Below are 20,326 nucleotides of genomic sequence, written 5' to 3' on the forward strand. Positions count from 1 at the left end.
AGACAAGGACGGCAACAGCGTGCGACAAAGACAGGCATATGGTCGCGGTAGACAAGGAGGGCAACAGCGTGCGATAAGGACAGACATGTAGCCGCGGTAGACAAGGAGAGCAACAGCGTGCGACAAGGACAGTCATATCACGCGGTAGACAGAGAGAGCAACAGCATGTGATAAGGACAACTATATAAATTAGTTCCACCGTTTCACCGCTACGTGGAGCTAGTATTTCAGTGCCCACAGATCGATCAAATTTTCAATGCAAAATTTTGTAAAGCCTATAAATTCAATTTTCGTTTGCCAAAAAAATATTAAAGGGGATTAATTTGCAAACATTTATAATTGTATCTTCACAATTAGACCCTCAGCTTTTTTCCATATTTTATTTGATTTGTAGAATACATTCATGAAAATTTACAAGTTCTATTTATATATGTAGATCAAACAGGTTGGGATTAAAATTAAGAAACACTGTAAACTTTTCATTTCCACCTGATTAATTTGCGATCTATGTAAATGAATTTTAAAGCTAATATTTCAAAATTCACGTTTAATTTGAAGATTTTGAACGTAGTTCAAGAGAAATTGAACAATATACCTGGATCGCGAAAAAGCATCATATCTTGAATCTATCCTACGCTTAGTCAATGACCATAGTTCCCTAGAATACAAAGTTTATTTTTTTTTCACTTCAAGTTTGGTACGTGGCATATTTCATTGAATATACATAGTTATGTTCGGCATTACGTTAGCAATGAATTCATTGCAAGTAGATATTTATACAGAATTTAGTGTATAAAATCTTTTTCAAACAAAATGGATTACTTAATTCCGTCATATTAACTTCAATTACGTTCAGCTTTTTTTTATATAATAACACCTGTCCGCAACATTAAAATTTTATTAGCCGTCAGGCTTGAGTTTGGTATTTCCATTATCTTTGACATTTGTGATTGCATTTAACTTGTTAAGATATTATCTTAGGAAACTGTACTTTGACCTAAGAAACTAATTATGAATTGAAACTAATTCAGTCGGAATTGTTAGATTATTTTATTGAAAAATACTTTAATTAGTATACCGAAAAATATGGGTAACAGATCGAGTCTTCTTTTACGTGAGGAAGAAATAGCGCAAATCCAAGAAGCCACTGGATGTAAGTTTTATTTGCAAAATATGTTATTTCGGGATGTTTATATCCGTTGCTCTATTTAAGAAATAACGTATTCATCATTTCTAACCATTATTATTTGTAACATAATAGTCATTATATATATACATGTTTTATGTCATGAAAAGTGTAATAAGTATTTATTTTATTTATTTATGCTTGAAAGTATTTACTTCCATTATTCATATACGTATGTATTGCTACATTATAGGTATTTATATACAAGAATTAAACCTTGCATGATTACAGTTACACCAAACCAAATTGAACGCTTGTACAGTCGTTTCACAAGTCTTGATAGGGGTGATTGTGGAACGCTTAGCAGAGAAGATTTCCTTAGGATTCCAGAACTAGCAATAAATCCTCTTGGTGATAGAATTGTAAATGCTTTCTTTGAAGAAAGTGGTAACGATAGGGTGAATTTCTTACAATTTATGCAAGTGCTGGCTCACTTCAGGCCCATTAAGAAGAATAGCCCTAACAGACTAAACTCTAGACAAGAGAAACTGAAATGTAAGGGAATAATATGACAGAAAGATTGGATTAAAAAGATCTTGATATATCACAAGTTCATTATTATTTCCAGTTGCTTTCAAAATGTATGATTTGGATAATGATGATTTAATTTCAAAGGATGAACTCTTAGCTATTTTACACATGATGGTTGGTGCAAATATTAGGTAAGAAAATAGTTTTGATCAGTTTTAATAAGAAATAATAATTATATGTTTAAACAATCCTCATTGATTTATTTTAGCGAAGAACAGTTAACTAGCATTGCAGAGAGAACTATAGTTGAGGCTGATGAAAATGGTGATGGAATGATTTCATTTGAGGAATTTTGTAAAGCATTAGAAAGGACAGATGTGGAGCAAAAAATGTCCATACGATTCCTTAGTTAATTTATTTTATTTTATCTTCTTTTATAAATGCACAATTTGCTGATGTATTGGACACGTATAAAGATTTATCATAATTAATAATAATGAATATAACAATTTTTTTTCTTACATCTCTTCGTTTATTTTACATTGGAAGAAAGTTGAATAATGTTTAGTATTTAATGGTACAATGAAAAGAAAAATATAGAAAATTCCATTTCCTTTAAAACTATTATTAAAACAGTTAATAATTTTAATTAATAAAAAATAGTACAGTTATACAATTTCACTACGATGACAGATTTTGGTAATTTACAATATCTATTATTCATTTTATTATTTATTGTTTACAATCTTCTAGAGAAAAAATGAAGCTGACCATTTATAATAAAAAGTACTATTGAAAAATAAGTTACGACATTAATGACACGTTAAAAAATTACAACATGAATGTAAAATATGTCTTACATTAATACTTATTTGTACATGAATTATACCTTGATTTTGGAAAAAAATATTGAAGAGTTACATTTAATTAGTCATATATTTTCATTACAATGGAAATCCATACTGTATCTATTTTATTTTTCTTAATAGATTGCAATTATAAGTGCCTCATCTGAGACATGCCTATGTCTGAGACATTAAATTCTGCATGTGCAAAACGATGAGGGGACATAATTATAAAATATTTTTTGTATTGCTGCAATTTAAGCTGTGGATGATACAGCCAATTTTTTTAAATGCTCCATGAATACTTGTAGACTGACATCGTCAGTTAAAACAGGCGCTCCACTTTCCTAAATTGTAATAATAATTAATTAGAAGTTATAATTGTTGAAATAAAGAAAAACTAATGTTTTATTCCCAAACCATACGATAGAAAAAAGAAAAGGAAAAAAATTAGAGTTAGTTAATAATTCATAAAAATATATTTTGAAAAAAAAAGATGTCTCGATGCCAACCACCAGTGAATTGTGACAATACTGCTACGAAAAATAATTATGTAGAATGCTTGCTTTATAAGAGTGTGAAATAAAAACGACCCATATTAATGTTCCTGTGAACTTTCGGAATAACAGTTAATACATGTTAGTTATTTTATTATTGTTAAAAAATGTGATAAAGAGAAAATAAATATTTTATTGTATAGGTAGATATCAATTGTTTAAATTCATAAGCTTTCCCCACCAAATTCCATTACCAAAGCAGTGAAAGCAAATATATAAAAATAAAAAAGAATATCAAATGAATGAAAAACACACCCCACTGGGTATCGGCATCCCCTGGTTGCAGGATCACGATAATAAAAATAGTGATAAAAAAAATTATTGGTTACGTATGATTCATTTACACTTAATGTTGTTGAAAATGAATAACAGATAAAATAGATTGATATACAAATTCAATATTGTAAATTGGACGTATTATTTAGAATAAAAACGAAAAACTAAGTTTACTTACCGCTCCGTAGGCATACATATTATTGTGAGTTTGACTTGGGTTTACTTTGCTCAATAAGAACCTCGCTTGCGAACCACCCTGTTCAGTATCGATATATCTAGGTGCAGGGAACCGTTCAGCTAATATTTCAGCCGCATCATCGACAGGTGCTGCCAATAATTGTCTGAAATTTTCGTATTCTGGCAAATCTTGATATTTTAATTGGCGCCATTGTGCAATAGTCTGTAATAGATTAAGATACATTAAAGTCATATCATTTATTATAAATTATCATAAATAGCAATAACAAATAGTTACCTCTCCGTGGAATATAAGGATTTGGAAGAAAGTATCCATCAACAAAATTCTGTCTGGTTGAATAGATGAAGTATCTAATAAAACTGGTTCCGGGGGACCACTAAATCCATAACTATATAGAATTGGCTGCACCATTATTAAAGAATTTGTTAAATCTTCTCGCATGAGCATATGCCTATAATATTTAAAATTCGATTAATAACGAAACATTTTGATCAAAGTACAAAGGTACAAAGGTATTACTAACCTATAAAAACTAGTTTCATCAGGGGAATTATTAAATACTTGTAAGAATTGCGATCTACGTAAGTGATACATAAATTGAGGATACAAGGAAAAGTTTTCCGCGAGCCTAAAACTATTCGGATCATCCTTTGCATACTCTCCAAATTTCTGGCACTATAACAGAAATATTTAGCTTTCACTAAAAATAATATTTGCTATACGTGAAATATTACATGCAAATTTGGAAAAAAAATACAAACTAATCTGATAAGCATACGGTCGACCCATCTTAAAACATCTGGTCCATCATCACTCTCTGCTCTAAATACCGCTAAACGTGACATAAGAACAGCTGCTGCTTCTTGATCAAAACCTGCGCTTATATGATGCAAAGATGTTGATGCATCCGCCCAACTATAATGAAGAATGTTGTTATTTAAAATTCAACGATAATATTTGGTAATTGGACGAACAATATTAACACACTTTCTAGCGATCGTCGTAACTCTGATTCTTCGTTGACCGCTACTATGTTGATATTGTGTGATAAACTGAATGCAGCCTCTTCCACCCTGAGGAATTGGCGCGGTATGTTGATTGACAACTTCAAAAAACAATGCCGTAGTAGTGGATGGCGTAAGGGAACAGAATTTCCATTGACATGTACCACCTAATCCTACTTCCTGCTCTCCGACACTTGATCCTTTTACGCCTAGAGACACACAGGGACCAATTGCTCCAGAAACTTTGATTTCCCGTGATGTCTTTACTTCTAACGTCGCATTAAATGCCATTTTTAAATCGCCTTTATGATCTTTCGCGAACACACGCTGGAACGTTTGTTTAAACAGAGAAGAATTAAAAGAATCTCCCATGACCATGTGGCCACCAGTTGAGTTACAACATTGTCTCATTTCTAACAGGCCGGTTTGATCAAGAGCGCACGAATATATGTCTATTATGTGGCCATTAGTTGCGGCTCGTGACGCGAGAGAATCATAGTGTTTAGTTGCCTTCTTCATATGTTTAGCATTATCTTTTTGAATATCATGATGAGATCTGATTGGTTGTCTTAAGTCGTCCGTTACTACTTGACCAGGTCCTTGAGAGCAAGGTCCACCAACAAATAACATTATTCTAAAAATAACATGAATAACGTTTGTACTTAAAACATTTAGATACAATATTTGTAAGTGAAATATATACCTAGCTCCTGTGCTAGCATAACTAGCTTCTAAAAGACCAGTAGCAACAGCTAACGCAACACCGGTCGATCGTAGTGGACGTTTTCCTGGACCAACTGGCCATGGATCACGTTGTAGTTCTCCCAAAAGATCTGTTAAACTCATATCACACTTATGTACAGGTTGTAAAAAGCGATTAGCTGGTGGAAGAGGTTGTCCACCAGGTCCTCTTTGCTGGTTTGGATTTTGACCTGGTATTGGCCTGCCTATACCTGTAGCACTCTATAATTAATATCTATTTCATACTGTTTTATTTTATTACAGAAAAATGAAAATGTACCCAGCATATCTTGAACTTGTTTTGGTTGTAAATCTTTAGTACCACGAAAAACATAACTTTTACTACATCCTTCGCAGCCTAATTCATGAACTTGCACCATTCTTCCAAATGTAATAAGTCCAATAAGAGCATTTGGTGGTAGGAGTGAGAGTGACATTTGTAAAGAATCCTTAAGAGAACCTAGTTCTTCATCATCCATACATGTATCCACGACCAATAAGAAAATAGGTGGTAGACATTGTGCTCTCTGTATAAAAATAACAATTAATATAATAACGAGACAATAAAGACATAAATGTTTTGTCTTAAATCATAAATATTAATTACCATTATGGTATATTCAATTGTAGAGAATTTTGGTATGAGTTCAGCTGGCTGATGCTGTTCTGAAATAGCAGCATATTGTGGAGGAAACTGAAAACATTAAACATTAAAATATCATTTTTGTAGGGAAAGATAGTTATGTTCAATCGTATCATCAAGATAATTTTGTTCTTACAGGATTCCTCTGAAAGCAAAGATTGCACACCCATAGTTTAGCACGGTAATCCACTTGGCACAATGGATTCAAAATTGCTCTACAAGTAGATCTTGTACATAGAACAGGATCATATTGTATTGGTGGAAGATCTGGCCTTTCTTTGATTGGTTGGTAAAGTGTTCCCAATGGCACAACAAGTCTGGTGGCATCTAAACGTGATGACGGCCAAACATTCCAAGTGATACGTACTCCATCACGGTCTTCATTTTGTTGAATGAAATCTTCATAAGTAGTCATGTTGCTATAATCAAGAATTGCTATGTAATAACAAACTTAACTGACACCTAATTCCTATCATACAACTTTAAAATATGTGACAAGTGCAGTGGGTACAATCAGTGATTTTAGGTTAAACATACCAAATTGAATCAACGTTTAATTATCGTGTACTCGACGATCAGCTCGAAATGACTTTAAATAACCTCTACTATAAAATCGTCATGATTATAACATTACTTTACAATTAGATTAAAACAACACAATATCACTGCAACAGCACAACTCGTGCCGTCATTGAAGCCACGTCACTGAAAGCTTGGAGGAATTGCTATGACGCATGCGCACAATGTTTTGACTTCGCAGGCGGTATTCGAACGTAAATTTGTAAGTAAATAAAAATTTGGAATATTCAACACTTTATAACTTTGTATTATTTTTTTCTTTCTTCGTAGAACGTAAAATCTAAATCAGAGATTAAAAACACAATAAATCAGTTCAATTACATTCACAGTATTTTGTGTTTCACAATATCTCTTGAGTCCCCCAAAGATTATTACCTAAATTGTAGAAGAAAGAAAATTTCTTTCAAATAAATAAGTTAAGTGACTGAATGATTCTTTCACTTCAGAGAAAGAATCTTTTACTTCAGATTGATCTTCCGAAAAATTTATTTTTCTTAGGTTAGTAAACCTAACGATGATGTTTCTCACATTTATGCGCAAACGGAGGTTAAAATCTATATTAGAAAGCAAATGCATGTTTGCAAAACGATCTATCCATTTAAATGTACAACTTATTGTAATTTATGTTTAGGGATTGCAAGACAAGGACATGTTCACGAAGTCATCGTACAAGTAATTACATTTTGCGACAGAGAAATAGTAGGGATTCATTCAGCCAATCAGTCGCAAAGTGATAACGACTGATCCTGAATTGAGTAGATCAGGTCGAGTGTTTACCGTCCGTATTTACTATTACTACGACTCATGCTGTAACGTTGAATATTACTAAGCTTGAGTTTTGCTGTCGAGACGTCAGTATTCCAGTGCACGCGTTACGATACGGTATTCTGTTCGAGTATCCATGTCACGTATATCACGAGTGTTGATCCACGACTAACCTCTAATACGGTGTATAATATCCCGTAAAAGAAAAAAAAAAAGAAAAAGAAAAGAAAAAAAATGGATAAAAGGTAAGATGCGATATTTCCTGTAATTGGTACGATTGATAATCATCAATATGTATAATCTCGATGATATCTTTAGCAGGTTAGGATACCGTGAAGATGTTAGTAGTCATTCCAAGAAGAGCAAGAAACGATCCAATAAGAAAAACAATGTACTTGGCTCGTGGATGAATAATATGCAGAATAATCAAAATAACGATACGATACCCGGTATGGAATATCCACACTTATTGTGGCAGTCCAACATGCCACAGAACTTTCAGAACAATGGACAACGTCTCTTTACAACGACGTCTGATCCTAGCATGTGTGGTTATACACAAATGCCCATGACATATACCATGGAACCTGTTTCACTGCCAACTATGTATAGATTATATCAGCCAGTGCCAGTTCCTGGTATTAGGACTGTTCATAGTAGACCTCGACGACAATGTGATCAAAATCAACCAATGAATTTGAGTATGAATTCAATGGCAAATGGTTATACGAGTTTACAAGAAAACGGTGGTGAATCTCCTGTCTCTACTAATTGTCAGAATGGAGATTATACAAGTTTACCACCCACTGCTAACAAGAACAGTGGAATAAATGGGGACGAGATAAATTCAGAGCATCGAAGGTATTCAGATCCTGGTCTTGGGTCTGCAGAAGCTGCAGTTCATAGCCAAAGTGAAGACTCTGATAGTGTTGACAGTGGCAGCTCCATTACTACAATTGGACGTAGCAATAAGTTAGTTCTATCCCTTATTGAACAGGTGGGTAGTTTTTTTTATAAATATAGACATAAGCTATATACAACATGCTTAAAACATTATAGAAATTAATGAATAATCATTTGATTTTTTCTTCAGATGACAGAATTGAAAAAAAGCAATAGTCAGTTGTTCAAGGAGTTGAATGAAACAAAGTCTGAAATAGGTAGCATGAAGGCAAAGCTAGCAGTGTGTAGTTCTTCAGATTATCAACCAGGAATGTTATCAGGTAAATATTAAATAAATAGTATAATAAATAATAATAAATATTAAATAGTAATATTAATAAATATTAAATAAATAAATATATAAATACAGTAGCTTTTTATATTACTTTCACATATTGTTGTCACTGTAATTTCATTTGCATTAGATCTATACAGTTGTAAGTAGTAACAAATACTTTAATTGTTTCAGATTTCATTCGCGAAATCAGACAAGCCAATAAAACCTACGAAGAGGTACTGGTTTCAAAAGTAAAATCCATGATTGAGGAAAAACTAAACCAAAGATCATTGGAAGTAGCAAATTTAAACGTATGTATTAAACTAATTTACACAAATTTTCAAGTATAATTCTCTTTATTAATTCGCCTTTGAGCCTGAAAGAATAGTGCTCTAAACAACTTTACATATATTACAAGCAAGAGCGATAATTCATACTGTTGTTCAAAACATTGATTCACAGTCGTGATTCAGTATCGTAAACATTTTTCCTAAACATACACAATGTGTCATCCTTATATTAGTTTTCTCGATCATAGATTCGAAAGTCCATGAGTTTATAAAAAGCCTCGTTCGCTGGGGAAAAGGCAGGAAATTTCGAAATAAGATAAAAATTCAGCATATAGAAAACGTGGGAAGTGAAAACAAAGCGGATAAAAAACGAGAGAAAGAATCCACTTTTTCTCATTCTCCTTTGACGTTGCAGTTAGGCTACAATAATGTGCCGCTTCGTCCAACGCTTTCGGCATTTCCACGACGTGTTCATGGACATATTGTTTGCGTAGCATTCGTATGTTCTGTTTGATTAGGACGGCCAGGTGATCTTCGTTTCTCCCCTCTTTGGCCTTTCCCCCTTTTTTCTGTTTCTTACAATTTCCCTTCCTCGATTATCATCTGCACGCGAATTTTCATCGATCAAGTTCACCCATACGCGTTTTCCAACCATCATTCTTTTTTATTTGATTATTTATGCGTTTGCATTGGAATTTTTGTATAGTGCTCTTCAAACAAAGATGCCTCCCTGTTTTTCGTAATATATGAAATACAATGAAATGAATTTATATGAATGACGTAGCTTGATACTAGTAGAACGAAGTATTTAGAACGTATTCATATTTATATCTAGCAAAGAATTAGCGATTCAGTGGGACAATCCGTGTTTAAATATAATATTTCTTTGTTCTTGAATAGTTTTTCACAGCGATCTGTTTAATGTGGAGCATTACATTGCTAAATTGGCTAAAATATCGTGTATTATTCTTGAGAGAAGGTATAATTCTTGTTTATGCTTGAATCGAGATTAGTATTCTCGTTCAGTTAATTTCTCATTATCTAGAAAAGGAATCTATATGTGCTGAAGTAATCTTCAAATCTTAATTTATACCTTCTATAAATATTTACGAGAAATAGCGTTCTATTCGAATGTTTGATTCTTCGTTTATCGGTAAGAAATATCTACTCCAATTTTAGCTTTTATACTTTTGTATTAGGTGGTAATATATGAAAAAAAACTATTTTCTTCAATTAGTAGAGTATAACTTTGTATACTATCCTTAAGATAAATAGAAAGAATGAAACGAAAAAGTAGGTATCTAATTGTATTAGGTGAAAATAAACAGCTGTTTGCTGATAATTAATCAGTAATGTATTTTACATTAATTTCTAATATTATTTGCCTTTTCTATCAAACTAATTTTAACTATTTCAGTAATTCTATCACGAGTTTCACTGGTTTGAATCTAACTCTCAGAAAAACCACATTAATTATGTAAACATATTTGATGTAACGCGTAAACCATACTTCACGTAAACGATATATTTCTTGATGCAATCTATCTGAAAAATCTGAAGAGCATATCGATTAATTTTATATAATGTTACAAAGAGAAACTCTAAGAATTTACTTTATTTTAAAAATTCTAAAATAAACTCTGAAAAAATTCATGATAAATTCATTAAATATTATAAAACAAAAATAAAACTAAGTATATTATGATAATCGATATTTTTTGAAATATACTTAATTTTAAAAATAGAAGTTTGATAATATTTGATTAATCGACGTTGGCATGTTGTTTAAAATTGTTTTTTTTTTATATAACAACGAGTTAACGCAATATTTCAAAAATTTTAATATTGTGAAAATCTTTAAAATTATGACCAGAATAAAATAATAAAATCAAATAAAAGTACAACTTTGTAACATCGTTGTGGCTCTTGCATCAAATAGTACAATTGCTCTCTTATCATTATTTTTTGCTCCTATAATCTTCATATAGAAAATGGATTTCTTTATTGTAACAACCCCTTTAACCTAATGAAACCCACATTTCAATTGCATTTTCCCGTATACCTTACATTAAAAATCGATTTCATCTCTTAATTGAATTACCTGTTTACTTATGTGTTTTACTCGAAAAGAGCGTGAGTTTTTTGTAACCCTTCTTACATCTAACAGTACAATTGCTCTTTTGTTACTATTGTCCTATAGTTTTTACATAAAAAGATGGATCTTCTCTCTAACAACTTAACTTCAATTGCATCTTCCGTCACATTAAAAAATCGACTTCATCCCTTAATTGGTCTCACCGGAGGAATCGGAAGGCAGCCTCGTGTTCTCGATAAAAACCCGGCCCTGATACCGGAGAACCTAATGTAGACGTAATACGAAATATCCGTGACGCTTGGTAAAAATGATTAGGTTTCACATGAGGGTGTCCAGCCATCGGGGGTAGAAAGGAAGAAGACAGAGAAAGAGAACGGTTCTCCCCGCGGGTTACGATGTGCGGAGGGACGAAGAAGGGTGAAGGATGAGGCACTTAGCGGCTGTCACGGCCTCTCCCTTGGCCTCTTTCCTCTCCCTCTTTTTCCTCTTCTGTCTTCTCGGGTTTCAACCATCCATTAGCCTCATCAGCCGAAGCGATGGCCGTCCGCGCCAGGCTGGCCTCTCTCCGTCGCGTTGCCAATCTCCGTAATTGAACCTCCGGGACCTTCCACTTTCGACCATGTAAATTTCCGCCATGCTCTGTGGCATTTCGACGCGTTTTCACGCGGTCCAAGTGGCCGTCGCGACGATCCGCGGGAATCGTGTCCTTCGCACTGTCTCGCCATTTTTTGATCTCGTTGCTGAGAAAACATTCCTTTTTTACGCGTTGGCGAAGAATTTTACATAATTGGTCTTACATAAGTACGTAGGATTGTTTGTTACATTGTAGGATGAAAGTGCGAATGATTTAAATGTTAGAATTTCAATACGCAACATTTCATGTGATGACATTATGGATTATAGATCATGGGTATTTAGAAATTTTATGCAGTTTGATTGCTCGATAATTTGTTATGTATGATCAAAGCCATGATTTCTTTAACTCTCTGTAACATCGATAATGATTGCTTGAAATTGTATTTTCTATACTTATTACTCTGTATTTCATCAATACACAATTACAATAATGTCAGATGACTTGTTAGCTCCCAGATTTTAAATTGGAGCAAACAGTTATATAGTCAACTAATAGTCTTTCTCTTTTATGCGTATAAATAAAATTTTGATTAGAGAGTGCTAATTTTTACTACAAGTAGGATCTAATATTCTGTAATATTCTAACATGTTTCGATTGAAGTATATATGTATACTGATAACATGTATACTCTGATAATGTAATTTTTGCAAAATGTTATATCGTATTTGATTTATTGTATTTATCTGACAATGTTATCTGAGTAACCCGCATTGTTCAAAAATTTTTAGCTAATGAGAGTTACTCCGTTTTTATTACTCCAAAAAGTAGAATGTTAATCATCAATGATCATAATGGTAGTGAACGAGGTTCTGAATTGAAACAGGGAATATATTTAATACATATTTTGAGTTCTAATAAATAGTTAACATTTCACAAACTTTTGGAATGTAGCTAGAAACATCGTATTTCATCTATTCCATATTATATATCATGCAACAATATTGTTCGTTCAACATCTTTTTTTTATTTTATGTCATTATTAATTATTTTATTTCATTTATAAAAAATAATTATTGGAAATCTCCTATCAATATTGGAGTAAAATAACTGTAGTAAAAGAAAATATAATTGTGTTAGTTGGAAATTTTACAATTTGAAGTGATATTTTGGAAAGAAAACTGATTGTCACACTTCGCACAAACGTAGATCATCGACTAAATATTTATTTTCAAAAATATTTCTTTTCTAACAGTTCTTGGTAATTGTACACTTTGTAGAATCATGAGCAAAGCCCGTAGCACGTTATCTCGTGAAAAATTGCAGGTTGCTATGTAAATTGTTTGATTTCTTTCGAAACGAGCCGAGCCATCTTATCTGTGCTGGATATTATTGTCTCCCTTATCATTTTATCTTTATCCTAGTCTTCTTCCGACGGGCAGAGACGTCGAGCAAAATTTCTTCCAACCGTCTTTCTTAGAATTCATTACAAGTTCAAATACATACATATGTAGACATTTCTAACAATTAATACATCAATTTATGACAAATTCGCGTGCCAAATAATTTCTAAATATTTCCTAAATTAAATAATAATTGCATTCAATTTTTATTATTAATACTTCGAGGACTCTTACAAAAATGTTAAAATACGGATACGTTGAATTTTTTTTTTTATAAAAGATATATATTTGTGAAAGAATGAGATGAATTAGGTACTTATTTCTTAATATCAAGCAGATTTTACACGTATGAAAGTAGCATGGAATGAACTTGTCATTGCCCATTAATAATTTCTTTCTAATCGTGAATTAGAAGATTTTTCATTGATTCGTTTCAGAATCAAATAATGAAATTAAGGGAGGAGAAAGAAGAAAGCGACAGGCGAATAGCAAAATTGGAGGAAGAGGTAGCCACGTTAAAGCTGAACGCAAAGTGAGTACTCATTTATAGTTTGGCATATAGTTGTTGCACATTCCTGTAGCAAACTTTAGTATCTTTTCACCGTTTCTTCTATTATCAAGTATTGGTTTTTTGTGGATTATTTTACACGTGGTTTTTCGTCTAATATACATTTTGCACTGATCATTATTAGATTCATGTGATTTTATAAATTATCGTTCAAATCTTGTTATATTGCCGATATTGACAGACCATGTGAGATTTGTTCTAATTTTCAAACTGTGATCACGAGTGATAAATGTCCAATAGCAAAATAGCTTTGTTGGAAGAATTTAAATTAATAGAAGAAAATTTTAGAGTTTACATATCAATATTTAGTAGATATTATGTATTGTATCTAATATATTTTTCTTTTGTTTATTATACTTACTTATTTATATATTTTTGTTGGATTTTTTCCCGAGAAGAGAAAAAGATTATGTAAATTGTTGATATTTCTTTTCTATTTTCTCTTCTCGTTTTTTTCAATCTTTTTCTGCCCTCTGTTTTTGCACTTTAATTTTACAATTGTCAATTTATCTCTAGGAAATCATTGAATTAGTTTTTTAGTTCATTACTAATAATCAGAATAAGCAATAACTCGCTTCTAGCTTTAGAATATTTAATTTTTCTACGAAATATTACACAAACATTTAATAACTGATATATTTTAAACATTTTTTTTGAATCTTCCACAAAAATTAATGACTAACTTTAGTTTATGTAAATACACTCATAAAATGCTTTTGGTAAAATACTGTCTAATATCTCATATCAGGAAATACACACCAACGAATTGTTTAATAATATTTCAGCAATTTTTTCCCTTTTAGTCTAGATCCATCACATGCTTGTAAATTGCAATTCATTTCCTTTTATCTAAAAATCTATTTTTAAGTTAGTCACCACCAAATAATTATTCAATCTTGTTTCAATCTAATCAAATTACAAGTACATAAATAAGTTGCTACTTGTTTCGTTTAAAAACCATCTCCTTCCATTCTAAAATCACTGGAAATCGCTGAAAGTTACTTGAATATTTTATAATTTGAAGTCTGAATTTGAGAAAGCACTTCATCTATCCAGTTTAAATAACAAAAAAGACTTCAAGAATGCACGGAATAGCTAATTTTCTTATTCTTTCAATCTCTCACCGCATTTTTTTATCAAGTTTGTTTTACACCCCGCACGTGAAAACGAAACCACATGTACCAAAATACCACGTCCAATGGACAATACATGGCGAATTACTTGGGCATTTAATAACTTCCATAAACCTTCATCCACTCGAACCTGAATTTCAAAGAGGCTTCTCCATCGTCAAATGAAAATTCAAGAGAGACCACCTCCATCCAACAAAACCAAAAGTTGCAAACAATTGAGCACGATGTCACCTCCCTGTCCCAGCTTTCTCTTACTTTTCTCTCTGCTCTCCTCTTTGTCAAGCTCTCGAGTTCTCTCTGTTCTCAAACCCTGCACGTGAAAATGGGAATCGCATGCGCCAAACATATATACCCATCCACAGTAAAAAAAAAAAAAAAAACGCAGAACCAACAAAAAAAAAAAAAACATACATATGCCGTTTAATGGACAGAACGTGCGCTGTGCACATATGTACATATATATAAACATGGTGGAAATTGTGTGTTGATTGACACGTAGCAACGAAGGCCGCGAGATCGCCGCGTTCGAGGAAGAAACTCTGGCGCTGAGACGGGAGCTGCAGGAGGCCCGGGCGTCCAAGTGCCTGGCCGAGGCGAATCACGTGGCAAAGTGCGTAAACGCAGCATCGGTCACGCCTGTCGCTACTTTCGATACTACGCAATCCTACGTAACCAGCACCCCCGTGCGTACCGCTCTATCCGACACCTGTAGCCTGATCCCTGCACCACCGTCATCGACATCGTCGTTCTCCTCGATGGTCCCACAACACTTCACCTCGTCACTATGTTCCCGAACCGCGGATCTGGCACAGCATCTCGTCGCTGACAAGACGAACGTTTACCGAGCCGACGATTCTAGTAGCCCAACCACGTCCATCAATGCTTCCTGGTCCCTGGACGATCAGGCTCTGGTGACCAGCAGTAGCAACCAGTCGCCAGTAATCGCCACCAATAACACCAGCTCGGAATCACGACATCAGGATGTCAGTCTGGAGGAGAGTTCTAACATCTCTGGCATCGAACTGACGCTGGAGACCAGGAGTTCCGATCAACACGAGGACGAGAACTCTGTTTTCGACGATCAGAACCTGCTGGACGAGCTGAATCTCAGCTCGAAGAAGATAGTGTCGCTCACGGAAGAGAGTGTCGCGCTAGACGACGATTTGAAAACGGAAGATTCCACTGTGACGAAGAGCCCGGAGACGACGTCGAGCGTGCAAGAGAAAAGAACAAGGGAGTCGAAGAAGGAGCTGGAACTGTCGCGTGGTGGTCATCATCATCAGAGAGTAGGGTCGAAGAAGTCGAGGAAGAAGAAGGGTAGCTCTCTGCCCAAGAGATCGTTCAGCGAAACGGACAAGGGTGGAGCAACAACAACGGGAGAGAGGAACGAGATCGGGACGAAAGACGTGCGAAGAACGGTGAGCGAGGACGAGGATCGGAATCGTCTGAACGACGACGTCGACGACGAAACGAGCCGAGCCATCACCGAGATCCCGGAAGTGACCGTTGTCGGTGGTGGCTCCTTCGTGCCGAAAGATCTCTGCTCGACGGGAATCCTGACCTCCAGAGTCCTGACAGCACCTTCACGCGCCACCTACACCACCGCCTACATTTAGGCTACGTACGCGCGGGGCCCCTGCGAAGCAAACGCGAGCCGACGGTCATCGTTGAGCGACGGGGGGCTTCAAGGGGCTTGCTAGAGGCTACTACTATGTACATGTCGAATAGCACGTAGGTCTATCGTTGTTCCACTCCTTTTCTGTCTGCCTGTTTTTCTTGTCTGTACAGAGACTGTTTCTTCTGTGTTTCTTCCTTTCTCCCTTCTCACGGACGTGTCTCGCGCGATTCCGTCGGGCTCGAGGAGCGAGCTTTCGCTTGGTTCGTCTTCATTAGGGATTAGGATTAGACATTTTGAATATACAGATGAAAGTGATAAAACAGAAGTGAATAATTGTGAATAGTTGTACGGAATTCTAGAGACATTTCTCTTAACGTGGAATATTATTATTTCACGAAAACAATTGGGCTAATATTACTAGCTTAAGAATATCTTTAACACGGAATATTATTTTAAGAATATTCCCAATGTAGAATATAATGCATGAACTTGGGAGTTTTCTTTATATATGTACATATAAGCTAATGAAGATTATTGGAATATTTTTATATCGTGTACATACACTTAGGAATATTCTTGACATGTTTATAGATGAATTTTGTAAAATAATAGTAACATCCAGTTTCGAAACTAAACAGAAGATATATAGAGATTTGTTTTATTTTTTCTAATCGATAATTGTTATAGTGGACATTATTACATCATATAACGCCAGTTTTAATGTAAACAAGGTGATGCTAGAAATTAAACGTTGAATGATAGAAATAGCGTGAACCAAGCTTAAGATCGTACGGAAGTATATTTTTCCCCTCGATGGTTTTTGTTCGAAGTACAAGAAGAGTTTGGGAGAATTCCGTCTGTATACGTAAAATTATTTATCAACAATTGTATTCTCACGATCTATATCTCCTGAACTCTTCTTTACTTACTTATTGTACAAATTCGACACCTTTGAAGTGGAAATGAAAGATACAGAAATTTTGATTGAGTAAAGTAGTGTTTTAAAATATACAATTGAAGAATTCATGAAAAAGAAAGAAATGTGGAAGAAATAATTTTTAGAATTTACAGATGCTTTCAGTTTCACTACGTAGCAATTAATTATATCATAAGCGTGTGTACATTTAAATAGTGTAAATTACGTACGCGTTGGCATGGCTTTGCAGCTTGTGTGTGGCATGCGTTCGATTTTTCAATTTGTTCATTATTTAGTATTCGGTGTATATTGTTTCTCAAGTCTGTATTATATTTTTAGTTTAATTCTCCTCAAGCTATATTCAACTCGTTCAATTTTTATCCAATGTAGACAAATAATTTTTAAATTAACTTAGATGTCCTCAACATTATACACAAAACTGTTATTTAAAGTGTTTTTTTGTTTTCTAACTGATTTTCTTCACTGTTCAAATATCATAAAGTTTAAGAGTCTTTTACTGTATCTAACCAGTAAACAGATTTTTCTTTACACTACTATTACGTTTTCAAATAAATACGCTTTTTTTTTAAGCCATAAGTTCGATACAACTGACTCCGCTATATCTTTCAGTTATTTTTTATTTAATCGCATTTTTCTATCGTTAATTAAACTGAAGGATCCATGATGAAAACGATTCGCATTAAATGTTTTTGGTTGTTACTAAGGTATTTTAGATACTGTATTATAATTTATTATAATTACTCAGTAATATCGAATTCCATAAAAGTCTTTGCCGTAAGGACTATAATTTTAAGATTTAGATATAGCTCTTCCACAATGCAGTTATGTCTTTGTATTTTATTTCAAAGAATTCAAATGTATTGAGAATTTATTCTTTTGTTCTCTTGAAGAAAGATAAGAATGGACAAGAATCATTTTTCACGAATCTTTCAATCACCTTAAATCTAAAAAGAAAATATATAAATATCAAAGAATCATTGTTGAAACTCGTGATTTTTCGTTTTTCTCGTTAGACTCTTCTTTAATTTATTAAAAGAGAGCAAGACTGATTCATAAAAATTCAAGGATGGTACTAGAGTTGAAAACGACCAACTAAAATACCAAGAAGCATCCCAATAGGTATTTCATTTCGTTCATTAACGTCAGTTGAAAATTTCCGACGATATCCCCAAACATGTTAGTCTCGTTACGCATTTTTGAACGCCATTGTTATCCAGCATCCCTCTTCAAAAAAAAAAAAAAAAAAAAACAAAAAAAAAAAAAAAAAAAAGAGGAAACACAAATGGTTTTCATCGATGGTCGAGGACCAGATCGAAAGAATCAACGTATCATTATCGATTATACTCGTTGTATCCCCGTCGTTTCGCTCAAACATCATAAAAGTCCCGGTGTGTACAGTTTAAACAAGCAAAGTCAATTTTTATCTTTTCGATCCGTTCGTTCGGTGGAAATAACGACCGCCACAGATACACGCCTCTCCGTTTTTCTCTTTCTCTTACTCATTCCCTATCTCTCTCTCTCTTTCTTTTTTCCTCTCTCTTTTTATATATATTTCTCCCTCAGTCTCTGCTTCGTTGTATCGAGTTTGTACGCGGCAATTTAATAAATGATCAAATGTTATATTAATTTAATGTTTTTAAGCCGGTGCCTGCGTTGCGTGTGTGTTTGCGCGGACGCACAAAATTGATATTTTCTTTCTTCTACAATTTCCACGGCAAACAGCCGCCGTAGAATCCCCGTCAACAACGGCAAACAACAAATTAATTCGTTGTTTAAACAGTTGCTGAGGCCGGCTGTTTGTCGGTGACAAACGCGTTTAACGCCACCGACAAGGAACAATCCTGCTAAATTTCAAAGGATCTTCTCAATATTATTTGAAATTCTCCTTGCTATTTTTGTGTATAATGTAACTTCTCAGTTCTATCGTGCGAGAGCTGTACTCTTGCGAAAAATTCATTCAGGAGTTGTGGGGTGGATGGTGACTCTGTTGACCGTAAAGACTGTTCAGCGCATAGGGATAGAAGAGTCAGTTGTCTGTTAAATGATTATATTGGTAAAAATTGGAAACCAATCTGAAGATTTATCTTAAATTAGTAAAAGATTATTGCACGAGTAGCTTAAACATATAATTTATTGCACGAGTCTTAACCTCTTGCGCTGGAATGACGTGCCACGCACGTCGAGAATTTATTTTTTGTTCCAAAATTGTAATATTTTTAAGTATATTTAAGTAAAACAAAATAGGCAAAACAAATAATAAATTTATTACTTTTCAATAATTTCTATCCAGTGATATACCGACGAGTTCGAAAAAAGAAAGCGACTAATTGTTGTATACGGTTTAGTCACTCGTTATGGTCCGCAATCAGTTGCCAGCGCAAGTGATTAAACATGTAACAAGTGTTAAAGATGGTTTCGTCGATATTAAGATAGATAATTGCCTTTTTGTGATGTCTTGTAGTTTCCATGCATATTTTCAATCTACCAATATAATCAAATCACATAATCGGGTCTCATGTCAATGAAATTTCCAAATGTATTATATAAACACACGATATATTTAAAAAAAGTTCCGCGAACAATTGTATATTGTAGCAACACGTTAGCTTTTAGTGGGTTGTGTCAACGAGCACCATTTATCCTGCTAAAAAAGTCTTGCCAAAAAATTGTTTTTACATCAGAAACACGTATGTGTGTGTGTGTGTGTGTATATTTATTCTCTCTGTGTATAGCAAGCGTATTTTACATCCTGTACAACCCCTAAAAATAATCCTGCAAAACGCGACTGGACGAGGGTGAACCGCGAGAGTGACCGGCTTTGGTCGTGTGTATTCTTTTTCTGTTTCTTCTAGTTGGCAGCATGGCTTTCAGCTGACCTCACTGCTGCTTTTGCCGCTTCTAAAGAGAGCATTACAGAGATTTGTTTGGGCCGAGTAGTGATTGATAGGTGAACGAACGCATGTAACGTTCATTGACTCGTCATTTGTCAGACTGGAGAAGCTGATGGACATTCTGCATGATAAGATGATCGATGCCACCGGCCAAGAGGGAACCATTCCGTGCTTGGCGAACGTGAAACGCGCGAGGAACACTTCCTCCTCGTCCGACGATCAAGAGGAGACGGAGGGGAATGATCGTCAGGAAGAAAAGCAGCGAAAGGACGAAGAGGACGAGGGTAAAGTGGACGAGCAAGGAGGAACAGCGTACAGAGAGAAGGTTTCTG

The 20,326-nt window shown here is 34.2% G+C and overlaps 3 protein-coding genes and 1 long non-coding RNA gene across 11 annotated transcripts in view; 2 read left to right on the plus strand and 2 right to left on the minus strand.

The window, feature by feature from the left end:
* Nucleotides 1–684: 684 nt before the first annotated feature.
* On the plus strand, nt 685–3,207 carry LOC122527946 (calcineurin B homologous protein 1-like). Its single transcript, XM_043652563.1, has 4 exons — nt 685–1,153; nt 1,418–1,681; nt 1,755–1,848; nt 1,926–3,207. Exons 1-4 carry the CDS (start codon nt 1,087–1,089, stop codon nt 2,068–2,070), a joined length of 570 nt encoding a protein of 189 aa, XP_043508498.1. The 5' UTR covers nt 685–1,086; the 3' UTR covers nt 2,071–3,207.
* LOC122527943 (protein transport protein Sec23A) lies at nt 2,579–6,600 on the minus strand. 2 transcript variants are annotated; one of them, XM_043652556.1, is made up of 12 exons: nt 6,460–6,600; nt 6,059–6,341; nt 5,887–5,973; nt 5,560–5,806; nt 5,242–5,491; nt 4,522–5,172; nt 4,296–4,449; nt 4,058–4,209; nt 3,811–3,985; nt 3,514–3,735; nt 3,315–3,335; nt 2,579–2,849 (listed from the first exon to the last, which is right to left on the minus strand). In XM_043652556.1, exons 2-12 carry the CDS (start codon nt 6,335–6,337, stop codon nt 2,760–2,762), a joined length of 2,328 nt encoding a protein of 775 aa, XP_043508491.1. In that variant the 5' UTR covers nt 6,338–6,341; nt 6,460–6,600; the 3' UTR covers nt 2,579–2,759. The 2 variants fall into 2 exon arrangements, with proteins under 2 accessions (XP_043508491.1, XP_043508493.1); XM_043652558.1 differs by lacking the exon at nt 3,315–3,335.
* An 8-nt stretch (nt 6,601–6,608) lies between these two features.
* LOC122527944 lies at nt 6,609–20,188 on the plus strand. Of its 4 annotated transcripts, XR_006306458.1 has the most exons (8): nt 6,609–6,703; nt 7,133–7,511; nt 7,585–8,263; nt 8,360–8,489; nt 8,678–8,796; nt 13,285–13,379; nt 15,048–16,279; nt 20,094–20,188. XR_006306458.1 is itself a non-coding variant. In XM_043652559.1 (7 exons), exons 2-7 carry the CDS (start codon nt 7,501–7,503, stop codon nt 16,162–16,164), a joined length of 2,151 nt encoding a protein of 716 aa, XP_043508494.1. In that variant the 5' UTR covers nt 6,609–6,703; nt 7,133–7,500; the 3' UTR covers nt 16,165–17,768. The 4 variants fall into 4 exon arrangements, 3 of the variants coding, with proteins under 3 accessions (XP_043508494.1, XP_043508496.1, XP_043508495.1); XM_043652559.1 differs by lacking the exon at nt 20,094–20,188 and having other exon boundaries at nt 15,048–17,768; XM_043652561.1 differs by lacking the exon at nt 20,094–20,188 and having other exon boundaries at nt 7,588–8,263; nt 15,048–17,768.
* The window catches only part of LOC122527948, a 39,066-nt gene continuing 30,085 nt past the window's right edge, over nt 11,346–20,326 (minus strand). For 2 of the 4 annotated variants that reach the window (XR_006306460.1, XR_006306459.1), the window contains exon 5: nt 19,708–20,001. This is a non-coding gene — a long non-coding RNA (uncharacterized LOC122527948). Of the gene's footprint in view, nt 11,611–19,526; nt 20,002–20,326 lie in introns of those variants that run through there. The other 2 variants (XR_006306461.1, XR_006306462.1) reach the window with 2 other exon arrangements.

The sequence above is a fragment of the Frieseomelitta varia genome, unplaced genomic scaffold (genome assembly GCF_011392965.1).
Source record: "Frieseomelitta varia isolate USP_RPSP 00005682 unplaced genomic scaffold, Fvar_1.2 scaffold_24, whole genome shotgun sequence".
NCBI lineage: Eukaryota > Metazoa > Arthropoda > Insecta > Hymenoptera > Apidae > Frieseomelitta > Frieseomelitta varia.